At 41.1% G+C, this 17035-nt stretch overlaps 1 protein-coding gene across 4 annotated transcripts in view; it reads left to right on the forward strand.

Annotated features, from left to right (window-relative positions):
- NFATC2 (nuclear factor of activated T-cells 2) overlaps positions 1-17029 on the forward strand; it is a 135544-nt gene extending 118515 nt beyond the window's left edge. For 3 of the 4 annotated variants that reach the window (XM_019510234.1, XM_019510233.1, XM_019510231.1), the window contains exon 10: positions 15567-17029. In XM_019510234.1, coding sequence (XP_019365779.1) covers positions 15567-15622 — 56 coding nt within the window. In that variant the 3' untranslated portion in view covers positions 15623-17029. Of the gene's footprint in view, positions 1-6661; positions 6750-15566 lie in introns of all 4 variants that reach the window. The other variant, XM_019510232.1, reaches the window with a different exon arrangement.
- Positions 17030-17035: the final 6 nt, after the last annotated feature.

Consider the following 17035-nt stretch of genomic DNA (forward strand, 5'->3'; position numbering starts at 1 on the left):
TCGCTATACGCACAGCACAGAGACTTTTTAGCTGAAAATCTGGACTGCCTCATTAAAATCTGGGATGGATTCTCTGGAATAGTCTTCTTTTTAGTGGTTCCAAAAATCTTGGCATGAAACGTTGAGGAGATGTCTCCAGAGCATCAGAGCCCAGTTTTTACATAGTTGGGGGCCAATTGTTTTAAATTACTGCTACTATTATTAGGTTGGGAATTGCCCAACCTCATTAACTTTGGGCCGGCTTGCCCACTTGTTAGCAGAAAATGAAATGATCTAACATTGACTGCACACTAAGAAGCCTGGTGCAGTTTCTGGTAATTGGCATCCTTCACCTCCTGCTTAGAACAAAAGTGTTATCACTGTCATAGATTCATACTGAAAGTTTTGGCTCTTTGGGCAATAGATTTGAGTTTTTCTTATAATCTCAGACTAATTGCTGGTAAGAGGTTTCTGCCCTTATTTAGACAAGATGCAAATACAGTTATGGAGTTGGTTTCCTGTAGTCTTTGTTTTTTCCTTCATAGTAGCAGTGTTACTTTATGGGTTTACACTTAGCACATCCTTTGGACATCCTCCTTTCATCCCTGCATTTGGCATACATTATCATTTGTATCCCTGAGGCTTCTAGATACAATGATCATGGACCAGGACCCCATTATGTTTGGCACTGCATAGACATAGAAGGAAAAAAAAAAAGGCAGACAGTCCCTGACCCGAAGACCCTATAACCCAAAGCAAAAGGCAAGCCAAACGATGGAGACATTGTACATGGTAACATCATGACAATGTTCCATTATGGAACATATGGAACTGCTTCCTAATGTTAATGGCACTCAAACCCTGCAGCTTCTGGAGGTGTTGGGGTTCAAACAGGAGCATTACATATATGTAAGAGCTGAGATTCCCAAAGGGTCCCAAGGGCCTTATGTTTCCAATGCCCACGAATTGTCAGTATGAACTGGACACTCAGTCCCACAGACTCCTTTAAAAACTCCAGCCTTGCTGTGTACCTGCACATGCAGAACATATATATATGCCTTATTTGCACATGCTGCTACTGAGACTGTGTGTGAAAACCGAGAGCTTGCTAGCAGAAGACTTATTGCATATCTTCTGGATACAAACTGACAGAAACGTTTATATGTGACTGCACATCTTGTCTGTCACCATGGGACAGCTCCTTGCACCGTACTACCCTAAAGCCAGCATGACACTATTTCAAAGGTGCTGGAGAATTTTAATTTGCCAGAGGGCCAATGAGAAACTCCACAGGCCTCCATGGGCTTATTTATGACATACAGGATGAACAGGTTGCAAGCAGTCCTCTGATGCCTACATCAAAAAAGGGACTCTCTCCAGTCATTTCTGCCTCTCATTTTAAAACACCTTATATGCGTGACTCATATTATTTCCTAGCAAATAGGTTAAGTCCAGGACTGCAGTAAAACTGCAGAATGACAGGACAAAAATAGTGGTTGTATTTGTCTTCTTTTCCTGCCTATTGGTGCTATTTTAGAGGCATTGTGGTAACTACTGTGACTTGTCTTAGCATTTAATACAGGAGGTGTGAATTATCATAGGAACAAGTCATAGCTAAACTTCTTGTTTTTAATATATTGCATCTAAAACAGCTTTGTTCATACTGAACCAGACAGCTTATCTCAGCAAGTATTTAGCAAGTTTGAAGGGCTCTAAACATCCACTCGAAGACAAGCATGAACGTGAGACAGTACACCATTACTCCAGTGATAGGTTGCATAAGTTTAAAAATAGGAGTAACATCTGTTATAGAAGTGACAAAGTGGAGACTCCTGCCTTGTATTTACATCCCTTCTTCGGCCTCAGTCTGGTTGATGAAACATTTCCATATTGGTTGCGCCAACCAATCTGGCTTAAGGAATATTCAGTATACAAGCTTTGACTTCACTCGGTCTCATCACATGTTAACTAAAACTAAACACCAACTTAATCTCTTCTTAATAATTTACTAACTCTCAACCGGAGAGAGCCAGCTGCATGACTCAAGCACATGTCCTCCCATTGCAATTTCAGCCAAAACTATCTGGCATCAAACTACTGCAGAAAGAAAGACATATCTAAGTATACGCAAGCAGAAATAAAATAAGTTAAAAAAAGACTTTGTTATGGAAAACTAGTACAGATCAAATCCACAATGTGCTGGAAGTCTACACCACGCCTTATTCCAACTAGTTGTCCATTTTCAAGGTATGCTTCTGGAGGTAACAGTTTAAACTTTCAATTCATTTTCCAGTGCCCTCATTTGTACTTGTATTGAGACTAATCACACAAGCACCTAACCAATAGATAAACAGGATATCTAAGCTCTTCATTCTTTGCATGATGTCTAATTTATGAGGTCAATATAATCAATAAACTTTGCCCCTTATTTTGTGAGGTCTGACAGTTTTGCCCTTACTCACTGAGTAGTTCCTTTACTCCACTGGCGCATGAAATGGAAAACTGGTGATAATACTAGGTACCGTAATAAGTTTCTTTGATCTATTCAAGCTTAAGTACATGAAAAGTTGTGGACCACTCAGAAGAAGGGTGCTAGGAAAGACATTCAGAGTAACGTTCCTGGCGGGGTCAGCTTCCCCATCACGCACTGGCTGGAAGCCAGTTTCACTCCCAAACCCTAGTCTTCTGGATATCAGCGCGGTAGAGCCTCCAGATGAGTTCCAGAGGCCTCCAGCATTGATCTGTTAATGCCTAACAGTGTGCAGGAAAGAAGGGAAAGTACATGAAACCTTTGCCTGGCACACTTTCCTGATTACCAAGTGACGTAAATTCTTCCTCCAGTTCAACATGTAGGCAGAGTCTGTGCCTATCTTAGAATCTCCTGACGATAAACCAGTGATAAAATACTGCAATCCATCAAGCAAACAGGAAATCACACTTCTGAAACAAAAATGGCTGTGCCGTTACAAATCAACCTTCTCTTGCCATTCCATACAAAATGACCTAAGATGAGAAAGACAAGTGTGTGTGTTTTCTATAAATACTGCAGCACCTGCAGTATGGTTTGTGGAGAAGTATCGTAGCATCCTCAAAGCATTGATCTCAGTGGACTCAACTTTCAATGGGAAAAACTTTTAAACAACCAAAACCATCATAAATAACCCTTTACGATCTTTAGAAATGTTACATCTGGCTCATCTTCACGTGACACTGATACATTTCCCCCGTCGGAGCCTTCACGGTTATATATAAGACTCCCTCCCCCCACCTTTGCTGTTTGTACTCTGGAGATCAGTTCTCTTATTGTGGGACCTCAGTAAACTGACCTGGGGAACTAAGCAATCAGTTAACACCCAGTACTCTTCTTAACTGATTAACTGTGTGAACCTCCTCCGGCCACAGAGATGTAATGACTTTTTAACTAATCCCTTACAGATTTAGGTGCGACTCATTACTGATTTACAAGGCTGTAACTATTAGTGGAATAGTGGAACAGGCTGAAGCGAAGCATGGCGATGGGGAAGGGAATCCAGGAACTCTATGAACAGTAGTAGGAATGGAGTTGGGAGCAGACAGGGCTGGGGAGAAGGAGCGACACGGGTTTCAACTTGGCTACACTCTGCAAAAGTTCTCCATTTTTCTTTCTTTGTTCCATTTTCTTTGGGCCTTTAAGAAGAAAATGCCTTCAGGAAACGTGTTTCTGCCCAGATGGCTTGCTACTTATGGCAATATTCTGTGCTTCCGAGTAACACATTTTGTCTGAGGGATTATCTCGAGTAAACAGAGGCGCACAGGTTTTCAGGCTAAGTTTTCAAAAGCATTCTCTGATCTGGGTTTCCTCAATTTTTGGGTGCTCGGGTATACATAAGTAGCACTGAAGTACCGAGAGCTCACAATTTAGCTGAAGGCTATGGGAGTTGCTTGACATGTTTTAGGTGGACATATGCAGTGTTGTAATAACCTATATCTAACCTACTTAGATACCAAAGGCCCAGACAGAAGTGACAATTTTCACCCGATCTGGCTCCTGAATGTGCTCTACAGCTGTGACCAAATACAAGTGCACAGCTGCAGAGCTCATTAAAAGGGCCTCACCCTGTGACAATTTGAACCACCACTGCATGAAGGTTCAGATGAAAACAGAGCATATTCATTAATGTCTGTCTGCATGTGCTGAGGGCAGGGCTGGGCTGACACAGCTCAGGTTGCACCTCGAGGTGGGGGGCTGCAATCCACGCACCCCACCCTCCAGAACTCGCTGAAAAACCCAGACCAGACTGCCTCCATTCCCTTCCCCCACTCCCATCCTGAAGACAGAGCCGGGGCTGGGCGGGGGTAGCAAATGTCTTTTGGGTCCAGAGGATCACTGTAATTCATACCACTTCCTGCAAAGCGCTGTGAGTTACAATGGGGAGCTCACCTCCATTTGCACCTCAAGTGCCTATTTGCATCACTGTGCCTCAGTGACCACTTTGGAAAATGAAGTCTTGGTGACATGGGCCAAGTCATAAAACTTAGGAGGAAAGATAAGCTCCTTTTTAATTCTTGTATTTTAAAAGTAGCCTTAGATAATTAAGGCTACTTTTAAAATAAAAGAATAAGGCCTAGTCTCTTTTTTGGATGCAGACTAATAGTTCTAGGGTCATGCTTGGATTAGCAGGGTAATAACAGTCTGTGGCATAAGTAGATTCCTGATCCATCTTGAATTTTCTCTTGATGCTGGTGTTACATTGTGCATATAAGATATGTTGGTTTAGAAGAGAGCAGAGACATGCTTGACTTCCCCCCCCCATTTTGTTACACTCACACCCAGCTTCCTGTTAAAGATTCTAAGTAAAGTAGTATAATCTTCAATTATTTCTGTCTCTCTCGCTCTCTCTCTCTCTCTTTTCTTGCTCTGTGAGTTGCATCATTGAACGACAATAACTAGAAGGTATTCAGGGGCTAAATGGAGTTCTGATATTGATTTTGGGCTTCAGTCAGAAGTGTAAATCTGACTGAATTTAAATTCTCTTTTCCACTAGATCTAGATGATGGCATTAGATTCTTGGAACGATTTTGATGAGTGGATGGGGATTTGAGTGCATATAAACTGTCAGTGTATGAAATACCATTTATTTGGCTTAATTAAATGTGATTACTATTTGTTTGCCTTAATTAAATGTAATTAATAGGCTGGCTTGCCATGGGAGATATCATATGACAGTAAGGAAATACACAAGTGTTAGCAAGGTCCTAAGACGCATCCAAGCCCATTCGTTCTAGTAAAGTGTCAAATTTTGTGACAGATTCATACATTAGGGGCACGTCTGCACGTGATGCTATGTCACCGTAGTGATGTGCTACAGCAATGTAGCGTTCACAGCTATCTAGATGTGACCAGAAGCTACTTCGCCATAGTGACGCTGCTCCGTAGCGTGCCACTATGGCATGATAGCTGCTAAAAATAACCGTGTGACGTGTGTACAGCACAGTATGGGTGTTTACTGTGCTGTGCTTTAGTACTTCCAAAAGGAAGTACTAAAGCACAGCACAACAACAAGGTTTCCATAGGGCAACGTGTAGACGCGCCCTAGGGTTATTAAATGAAGCATAAACAGGAGTCTGGGGATTTCTTAGCATCTAGAATGTATCTCAGGCTTTTAATTACAATACTAAAAGAAAAAAAACAAGTTACAATTTGCTGGGACTTGTCTTCCTGTGTCTGATACTTTTAAGCCTGCACCTTAGGGATGGAGTTGTTCTGCTTGCTTATGCAAAGGCTAGTTTTCCAGGAGATAGGGCATAAAGTATGTCATGGATAGCAGGTCCAAGTGCATAATACGTGGCTATGCTATGTTAGGGAGCCAAATAAAATATTTCCTTTCTATATATAGTCAGTAGAAGTCCAACAGCAAAGACATTTCTGAATTTTGGTTTCAAAATTATATTAGCCTGCAAGGGACATTTTTTATTCTTTAAATATTGTCATGATTTTTCAAAGCTCCGTACTGTGTTTAGACAGGAGCCAAGTGCTTTTGTGATGAATCTAAAGGAAATGTGGAGAGTGGTGACAGAAAAAAGTAAAGAAACAGAATTTAAAGTATTGCCATTTTACAAGAAAAAATGTTACCCCTTTTGCAGTTCAAGCTGAGACTAACTTCTAGAATTTATTTTCCAATTTCTTTCCTGTTCTTCAGAAGTAATGCAAAAGCTAATTTACATAGCCACTGTGGCTAGTTCTGTGGGGAAAAGAGACTGACTTCTGATCTGGCATAAATGTATCATGTCTTACTGGGCCATTAGGATGATAATTACATGGAATTCTGTAAAAGGCAGTGACTAGTCTTTGACCTGATTTGCAAGACACATGAAACTCCTGTGCCTCTGAAACCTCAGATCAAATTATCAGCACTTCTGCACAGTTTGTGATAAAAGATTATGCTGGTTAAGAAGTTTGAATATTACTTTTTAGATCGTATCAGTTAGGAAAAGCGGAAAAAAGTAAAATAAAGTGCTGGATCTGAGCAAATAAAAAGGTCAGCGGTTAAGTTCTGCCTTATGTACTGTATATGCTGAAATGTCCATTGAATAAACTAAGACACAAAATACAAGAGTAGCCAATAACTGTAACATTTGCCCTTGTAGTAGAGGTCGAATGTTACTTTTTTTTCTCAAAAATGGTTTTGCAAATCTTTTTCAGAGCTGATAGATACACACCTTAGCTGGATACAAAACATTATATGAAACAGAATGACTGTGATCTTTGATCCAAGCAATCAAAATAAAAGGTAATTAGTATTTTTCTGCCTTTTCTCCAGCTGTGTGTTTTCTTAACCTTTATTTATTTTTTTAATTAAAACGATTTTTTTGAAAGATCATACCACTTTTTATTTGGCTTAAAGGCTTTTAAATCTTTTTTTATTATCATTATTCCTTTTACTTCCATTTTATATATCTATATCTTGTAGATATGCCTGAAATATCTGGGGCTCGGTGGGCAGGGAAGCAGCTTTGGTTGTGCATGCTGTGTTAAAGAATATTGACGTGCATTTGGTAGTTGTCTTAGGTCATTAGAGCCTGGAGTTTGCCTGTTTATTCAAGCATGTTTTCTCAGCAGATGCATTGCTTCATGGATGCAGAGCAAAATTTACTTTCCCACTCCTTGCTGCAGGGCCCTTGTATGCAGTCATTTCCCTGATGCATATGTCACATCTTCAGATGCAAAACTCCTTTTCGCATCCATGGAACAACATTGGCTATGCAGGATTTCTAATGGGCAGAACAGTACAGATGGGAGAATTTACTTGGTACTACAGATTTAGCGTCTCTAACAAGAATTATAAGTGAGATCCTGCAGCCTTTAAGTCTGGCAGGACTCCCATTGGACCAGACATTAGTAGTGTGTGACTTCACTAGCCTTACTCCTTATTTACAAGCACCTGACTCAATGCCAGCTAAAGCTAAAAGGAATCTTTCCCTTGATTTCACTAGACAAAGCCCTAAATGAGGAGAGTCGCATCATGTCCAAATTTGGCCTCTGTATGAGCATGGTTTGAGCAAGAGCTGCAAAATTAGACCCGTTTGTGTAATTCTCAGAGTTTTCATTTACTGACTCTAGCATTTAAATTTGTTAATCAAGGAGGACACAGTGTAGAGATTTAATTTATATTCACTTAGAAATTATGATTTTGTCATGTGCATAGACTCAAGATTTTGCATCCTCAGCCTGAAAGTGAGCCAGAGTAATACTTTTACTTTTGTCAGTTACCATATTCCTAGTAAAAATGCTATCAAATATCCTTTAAAAACAGCAATTGGCATCCACTATTTTTAACTGGCTAGGCTAAACTATATACACAAGAACTGCAGTTCCCACTGACTTCCCTATTGCTATGGGTTAGGCAATGTGTCTTCCATCATTAAACCCTTATTTTTCCCTGGGATTTATGTACCCATCTATAGAGAGCTGTTTTTAGTATATAAGCTGGGCTGATGGGAGTTTTGCAAGTCAGAGGTGTTGCAAATGTCCAGGAGCATTGTTCTGGCTGGTCTTGCAGATAGTTGCTTTTCCAGAAACTTACACACAGGCTTTTAGTACCGATTTAAAAAGAGAGCGTTTAAACAGGAGAACATTCAGTTCTGGAGACTTTGTCTCATGTACCAGCAGATCCTCTTGCTGGTGTAATTTGTCTTAGCTCCAGTGTTTTCTGTAGAGCTACAACAATTTGAACCAGCTGAGTCTCTGATCCCTCCTGTATAAAATAGACTTGGGCTTTCTTAAAGCACCATGCATACCTCAAAGAAGATTTAAAAAAAAAATCATTGCTAATGACCATGAATTGTGTCCCATACAGATTTGGGCTCTGTTAAGGTCAAACAAATAGTGAATTCATCTTCCTCAGCACCCCTGCAAGAAAGGTCAAAATGGTCAACCCCACTGGGCAGATGAGTAACTGAATAAGAAGAGGTTATGCAGCCTGCCCAAAGTCACACAGAAAGACTATGACAGCCCCCACGATAGACTCCAGATACCAGAGATTTGGGCAAATACGCTAAATACCAGCCCTTCCAATGAGTTATGGATCCATGATTTCCAGATCTGCACAATGACATTGTGATGGATAGAAATAAATTAGCTTTTATAGGGATGCAGGGAAACATTCCATTCCTCGAAAAAGCCCAGCCCCCACTATGGCTAGTATTCAGTCCATTAATATTAGGTGCTTGGGACCACTGGACCAATCCAGTAAATATGGAAGTTCCCATCCCCTTTCCAGATGGGGGTGTGCAAGTGATGTGACATTGCAATAAGTGCCACCTTGCTTCCCACCCAGCCATGCCAAAGTGGCTCCACTGGGTTAGTGATTGTGGTGGGGAGGGAGAAGAGATCCTTATTAAACTAGGAACATTTCACGCACTATCCATTAATACTCCCATTGCTCACGCTGATCACACACACAGCTCTACATTTGGCTTAGTATATTTATGAAGTTCAAGTATATAAGATCTAAAGTAAACCAGTAGCACTTTAATGACTTTTAGAGTTTCTTTATATGTTACCGTAAAAACAAGTAGTAAACAATATGCAACAATATCCAAAACACAATCAAGACAAAATTTTAAAAAGACCATGAAAAAGTATAGAAAACCGCCTTTTTAAAAAAATTTCCATTACCTGTGATGCATCTTATGCATGTGGAAGTCAAAGAATTTGGACTATTAACAATCTATGTTGTAAGTCAAGTCACAGGTCTACCACTCTCAATTGTGCTTGCTGCCCCAGTGCAGTTTGCACCATTCTTGGTGCAAACTGCACTTGCAAAATGGAAGTCATCCTGGAAAACGTGGTTCAGTGTTCATACACGAAACATCCTCATTTGCATGTGCCGACTAGATATCTAATTGCAAAGTGCCAGTCTCCCTTTGTGGGCTCAGATGTTTCTCCACACATGCAAATGTGGATTTTTTTCTGTTGCAGGCCTGATTTTGAAGGCATTTAGATGCCTATCTAAATCCCCATTTATGATTCAGAGTTAGGAGATAGGCTGATATTTTGTCTCCATTGCAAATATTATGACTCTAGCTGGACGATAGAGGAGAGATTGGACAATCTGGTAAAGGTACTGCTGATACCTAAGCTTTACGACAGTGTCCATTCTCTTCTGCACCTTTCAGCCATGCAGTCATACATATTTGCACTGGAGACAAGGTGCCAGCATGTCTCTTTTCTTGATGGGATTAACATGTGTAACTAAACACGCTGTCTAAATGTAGTGCAAATGAATAAAGTCTATTTTTCAACCCCAAAAGTAGGTGCTTAAATACCGTGGAAGAGTTGGGCCTGATTCTAAGTTGCAAAACTTAAAAAATACAGGCATCCCCTACCTCCCATCTCCCATGGTGTTGTAGCCATTCTGTTATAGTTAACTAATCCAGGGATCTCCAAATCCTAGGGCTCCTATATTCCATACACAGAGGCATCACAGAAACTGTGGTAGGATCTCTAGCCTAAGCAGGCACTTCCTTGGTTGGCTGATGTCAGACATTATTTAAATGCACATCTACATTATTTAATTTTCATACTGTTTGCATGTGCCCTTGTGAGTTGCTTGGTCCTGTTTTCACAATGATTTTTTGTTAAAATGCACAGTGCAAACATCCTCCAAAGCAGGCACATGGCCAGTGCCTGAACATGATTATTATATTTTATTAGTCGCAGAATTTGTTTCTTTTCTGCTGAGAATAGCAAGACTGGGATTCACTGCTGGAGAGACATTGTTATTGTGCTCCCAAGAAAAGAGGGATAGATGAGCTTAGAATGTATATTTAAGATCAGGTTGCATCCAACCCTTCCTCCAGAATCTGGAAGAGTCCCAATATGTTGTTCCCCATGTAGCTTGCTGCAGTGATGTAAGGCACTGCTATCAGATCCAGGCTTTCCCAAAGCATGGAGGAAGGTGCGCTAAAGGGAGTAACTGCATTTGGCTCAATTTGGAGATACCACCAAGCACAGAAGACTGGAGCCACGCTTGTCACTGTTCTTTGCTTATTTATGTTGAGGTGCCTAGGAGCCCCATTCACAGACCAGACTCATTGCGTTAGGTGCTGTATGAAAAATGGCCTCCCAAATCCTTCTCACATCTCCGCTGTATAGCAAGAAGGAAGCAGCCTCATCAACCAAGTCAGATAGTTATAAGATTCAGATGGTTACAGCAAAGAGAGTCTGGTCTACGCATCTCTGGAAACTCCTACCCCACCTGCCACAGCAGAAACAGTAAGCCAAGCTCTGCAGTAGTTACAGTCAGAGTGTGAAAGAAGCTGGAGTCAGTAGGGTTATAAGGGTGTCTGCTTCACTCTCTCTCTCTGCCATTTCCATTGTTCTTTAATGTCAACTGACCATCTATTTTTATTATCTCAGCCCACAAAACCCACTATCAAACTGCAGCAATACTGACTGCATCAGGCAGGAGAAAAAGTAAAGCTGACTAGCCCAGTATTTCAACTACTTTACCACAGTCTCCAAACCAGTTTTGCATCCATCAGCTACAACCACCCATATTTCCAACAGGCAAGATCCCAGCCGGTCTCCTGTCTCTGTAACATTAGCTTGCAAGCTCCACATTACAGATGTTTTACTTTCAGGTTTCGAAAGTAAATAAAAAAATTCCCCTGAAGAATTTGCTCCGGTACATTTAATGAGCTGGCTTTAATTACATTTTCTAAACCGGGTAGGGATTTTACCTTCTCATTTTCATCTAGAATGGTAGACTAGAGATCAAAATGAGCTCTGGCAATCATGTTTCCATACAAGGCGATCACATTAAATAAAAGGAAATGCATATGCAATATGTTTTTGATACACTGGCTGAATGAACAAATGTGTTGATAAATAAATCAGCCTGCCTTCTCAGCCCACTTCTTTTTATAAAGGAAATGACCCTGCTAGAGTTGATGCCCACTTCTTTTACCTCACTGCTATTTTTAGCAGAGGCTGTGAAAAATTTCCATTGAAGATCTGCTCCTCTCATTTCCTGGGTAGAGAAAACAGGAAGCCCTTTAAGCCGAGTCTAAGTAGGTTTTGCATGAAAGTAGACCGACCTCACCTCCCACTGGCTGCCTGCTGACACTGCAGAACGTCAGAACAGCAGATGTGCAGTGATAAACTCGCAGACGCTAACATCAGAGGGGCAGAGAGGAGGTTAGGGATGAGGACAATCCCTTTTCACAGTATAACAACCAACACCAACTTCTTGCTGGCGCACACGTTTTTTTAAACAGGCATCTCTACTAGTCAAATTGAGGTCATGAAGCCATATCCTACTTGGAATTAGAATGAAAGGCTCAATTCTGAGCCATGTCGCCAGCGGGATTTCTCTACCCCAGTGGTTTTCAGCCTGTGGCCCATGGACTCCCGGACATCTCCAGACTATGTCTAAGGGGATCGCAAAAGATGACCATGATTAATCAAAAGCGTGTCAAAACCCACACCTATAATTCAAAGGGGGCTGCATCTCCATTTGAAATTTCCAAAGGGGTCTGCACCTCCATTCAACATTTTTTAGGAGTCCGCAAATGAGAAAAGGTTGAAAAGCAGTGCTCTACACATACAAGCTGAGCCTATCTCCTTACTCAGGGAGCATGTAGGAGCCCAGAATGCACTGAAAACAGCATGGTTCTGCCATCTTACAGTGCAGGTAAATGTTCGGGGCCCACACAAAGGAGTCCACTTCTGTGCAGTATTAAGTTGGAGCTCTATGGGTATGTCTACATGTGCAATTAAGGCGCAGCAATAAACTCTGTCATTTATCACACAAGCATTTATTGCTCCCAAGCACACCATTTGAACATGCTCCCAGGACTGCAGCATGTTGAACTGCGTCAGAGCAGCCCTGGCCGGCAGGGGTCCCCAGGGCTCAGCCTGCCGGCCCAGGGCCGCTCCTACCTAGCTCATTGTGCTGCAGAGGGGCTGGCTGGGGCATGAGGGTGCTTCAGGATGGGGCTAGCAGGCAGCATGCATTGAAGCACCCTTGTGCCCCAGTCAGCCAGGTCAGTGTCTACACGTCCAGTGCTGCACCGTAAAAAACTCCGCAGCAGCGCTGAATTTGTATTTACAAGTACTACCCTGCTGTGGAGTTTATTAGTTTACTGCAACCACATAGGGCCACGTGTAAATGCCAGGACTTTTACTGTGAAGCTAATTAGGCAGCTCTGCAGTAAATGTCTCATGTAGATGCACCCAGTAGATCCTAATGGACTGGAGCATTTGGGAAGCAAGATCCAGTAGAGCTACTAGCTATTTTTTCCCCTATGTAGGGCTTGGTGCAACATTTGTGGGACATATTTGCAGCCTTAACTATGCTAAGGAGATACCCTTCTCTTCTGGTTCCCACAGAGACCATCTTTGCCCCCTTCTCCCTCCTCTGAGACTTAGTACAAGCTATAGATTTTGGCTCTGAGCAAGTAGAATATATATCATAGACAGGGTGCCTTGCAAATGGAGTATGGCACAGTCTGTATTTGCTCTTGACTGAGTTGTATTGCATATAAGGGAGAGGAATTTCAGCCATATACTGGTAACCATTAAAATCTACATTTACTTGCTTTCCCCAAGTACACTGGGGATAAGACAGCCATTTTTTAAGCTACAGAGAAATGCTGTCAGGCAAAGGAAAAGCCTATACGTATTAGTTTACATATACTCATGTATTATATGTTTGAAATCAAACTAAGTGATGTGGATTCTTCCTGCTTAAAGAACCATGTTCATTATCTTTGAGTAGATTATTTTCTGATTTGAATCTGACCTTTTCAGTCTTCTTTCAGATATCAGAGGAGAAAGTGTTTTCGGTTCTGTTAGCACAGTGGTCCCCAACTACTAGTTTGTACATAGCACATTTCCCACAAGACACCTCCCACATTGCTAATACCACAGGACATTTAAAAGCTCACCATATTAACAACCTCCATTTTAGCATGATGTTGCCTGCAGGTTTCTCAGTATTGTTGCCCACAGGCCAGCCAAATTTACTGCTTCCCTTTCATGTGAGCCTGCTCTTGGCCTGACAGTCATCAACACAATCATTGCCCACAAAAGTCAGTGAGAGTAGTCCTGTCCTCCCTTATCAGAGGGCAGAAACGTACTTTTTCTAAGAAGTCTAGTAAGTGAGACATTACTTCACGTAGAGCATACACTGGGGATATCAGAAACCACCACCCTTCTGGAACTGCAGAAACACATTCCTCTAATGGTTAAATTTCCCTAACCATCAAAAATTTAGATCCTTTCAACAGGACACTACAGTTCTGTGAAACACAAGTGAGCTTGTTCCGTTGAAGGCAAAGGTGCTTTGTTCTTTGAAATAGCCTTTGCTCTTAACAAGTTCATGTCTTGTTGAATTTTATCTGGGGTGCACAGAATTTTTATGCTATAAGGTTCTTTCTTTGCTTAATCAAAAAGTCTTCAGTTTATTTCCCTCTCTCTTTTTAGCCGTGATTCAGGAAAGTGCCTCCTTTTTAAGACAGGACATGTTAGCAAGTGCATGTGAGCGTGCTTTCTCCCTCTCTATGGTTTTGAGTCAGAGGAGGCATGGTGTTAACACAGTTAATAATTTTTAAGTGGAAGTCCAAAGTTAGCATGACAGAAAAGATGCTCGTGATTGCAACTGTGAGTAGAGATTGGTATGTTTGTATTTGAAGGCAGAGCCAAATTAAATGTTCTCCACCGCTTTCGGGATGAGGAGAAAACTTAGATATTGTGTCCTCAAATGGTCCAGCTATCACGTTCTTTTGCTAGCTGCACACACCAATTAGTCAAGTATTTATTATTGTATTTATTTAATTTGTAGAAGCACTTGAAGCAATTTTACTCAAAACTTGGGCTTCCACACTGAAGGAAAAAGTCTTTCATGTGTTTGAACAGGCCCAGTTATCTTTGTTATTCTACACACTGTTTCCAAGAGCAGTCACCATAATTGTGTGTGCAGACAGAAGCCCCGGATAGCTAATCCCAGCAATAATGCACACAAACAATTATTGTAATTGTAGATACAAATTAGATAAGGCCAAAGGAGAGAATTGCCCACTTGGAAGTGCAAGCCCAGAATATTGACCAGACAGTGTTTTACATATAAAAAATCTGAAATGGCTTTTGGACTTGCCTGTCTTGTACAAGAGTTAAGTGAAGTTAGAGAACTCCTGGTGTGTAGAGTAGCACATGCTGCATGCTGTGTGGGATTTTACATTGAAAGAAAGGAAGGGAGTACACAACAGCATTTTGTTCATCTTCAGTATTAATCGTTAGAACATAGGTTCAGGAAGTGAGAGCAAAAAAACATACATGATGGAACAAACATAGTCACAAGAATGAAAATGCTTGTACACAACTGCCCCTCCTCGCACATTTAAGGCAAGCATGTGTCAGGTTCAGCACGTGGAAAGATATAGTTCTCAGTACGTAGCGTTTCTCTTCTCTGCCTCTCCTGTCTTCACCCTAATTTGAATGCCAACATGCTCAGATAGGATGGGACTTTTCCTCTTAATGTAAAAGAACATCTATGACATGAAGAGGAAATATGCTATTTATGAGGCATCAGGTGTGTTTTCAGGACACAAAAATGTCATGACTTTTCCAAAATACCTGAAGCATGCTGGACACAAAAAAAGGGGAAAGCAGAGAGGCATAGCCCATAACCCTTATCCAAAAAAGTGTTACCCCTCCAGTCAGTCAAGGCTCAATTTGGTGACTTTTTTTATGGGACATAGTCCTAGGGTCACAAGCATAACATCCATTGCCTAGAATTTAGTAAGTGTTTGTTGGGCTTTAATTGTAAATGTGACACTGAAAGGCTTGGAGGGGAATTACTAGTGCGGGGCAGGAGTGAAGAACAGAAATGAGAGGAAATAAGATCGGTCACTCCCTTTAAGCAGGAACACCTGAAAGATCCGTTCAAAGTTTTATTTTTAATTATATTAATGTTATCATGACAAAAGCTGTGGGGGGTGTTTTGGACTCTATATAACAAAATGTGCATGGATTGCTTTGGATGCTTAACACTTGCAAAATGCTCTAACATCTTTTTCCTCTCTCTCTCTCTCTCATTTCACAGTTAATGAAATTATCAGGAAGGAGTTTTCTGGACTCCCTGCCAGAAATCAAACATAGAAGAAGAAATTTGTGAGACAACTTTTACTGAATCCTTCCATAACTGACCTCTTAGATCCTTCCACCGCCCCTACAACCTCCTGCTTCCTTAACTGTTCATCTCAAGGCACCGATTCAATGCAAGGAACAATGTACTGGCATCAAGCTGACAGCCTTGACTAAGCAACTCACCACCTCTCTCTGTAAACATCAAAAAGGACACCCTTCCTTTAATCCAAAGATCATTGTTCTCATATACCAAAGCATGTGTCTAAGGAAACTCTTCGTGCCTGTTGCAGAAAAACACACACACACACACACGCACGCACGTGCTTGCGTGTGTGTGTTTCCTAGTAATAAGGGAGTAGAAAGTTGTCACTCCAGAGCTCTGTAAAGCCATTGGGTTTGTATATTTGTGCTTATTTAGATAATATGGAAAATGGGGGAAGAGAGCTCCCATGCATTTTATATAAGAATAACACCACTTGCCTTAAAGTAACAGTACATTTTCTCCCAGGTCGTAAGCCCGTTAAAAAGGTGGATTAGCCATTCTTAATCCAAATTTTATTGCTGGGGGGAAACCAAGTCATAGGGAGGCTAAGTTACTTGCCAAAGATTGCACAGGTCGCTGACTAACGTGAGAACAGAACCAGTTTTTTCTGACTCTGAGCCCTGTGCTCAGAACACCAAACAGTAGGTGCCCAGTGAATCCAGGGCCTTTCATTTTTCTCATCCGAGCTGTTATGCCTTTGTAGAAGAGGGATGCTTGAAAAGAACTAACAAAGAGGTCAACTTAATATTTCCAAGCAACAGCCCAAGTTAAATGAAGCCTAGAAAATGAAGATGCATCTGGTAGTGTTAGAGAAATCTATTCTAAACAGAATGATGCCCATCCCAAGAATTTGTGGTTGGCCCAAGCGAATGTTCAGCTAATGCATATACAGCTCCTTAGATTTTTTGATAATGAAATCTGCTGTTTATTTTAAGATAGAGCTTACCTTCAATTCCTAACTGTTCTCGTTTAGCAGCCAGAATATTTAACCACACAAGCTTCAGGGGAAAGTAGTTACATCCAAAAGAAACCACAGTTTTTCAAAGCCAGTGGCAATTTCTAGAGGCGTTATTTCATTGTCAGCTTACTAAGGTAGCTATACATTGCTTGTGATGCCAACACATAGCTTTGAATGTGCTGTACTGATGAATACTTATCACTATAAAGAGACTATCTAACATCACTGACATCAACAATTAGTCACCTAGTAAGCTTTCTGAGTTTTATGCTGTCATTTTTAACACATCATTGCTATGTTGGCCTGACAACATGCATGGCATGCACTGATCATAAATATATAGTGAGGGCTAAGCATGATAGTTAGTCCATCAAATAATAATCTTTTGTACAGAAATCAATAGCCTTTAGAAGCTCCTAGGAAA

This window comes from Gavialis gangeticus, unplaced genomic scaffold (assembly GCF_001723915.1).
Source record: "Gavialis gangeticus isolate Ggan-Ray unplaced genomic scaffold, GavGan_comp1, whole genome shotgun sequence".
Lineage (NCBI taxonomy): Eukaryota > Metazoa > Chordata > Crocodylia > Gavialidae > Gavialis > Gavialis gangeticus.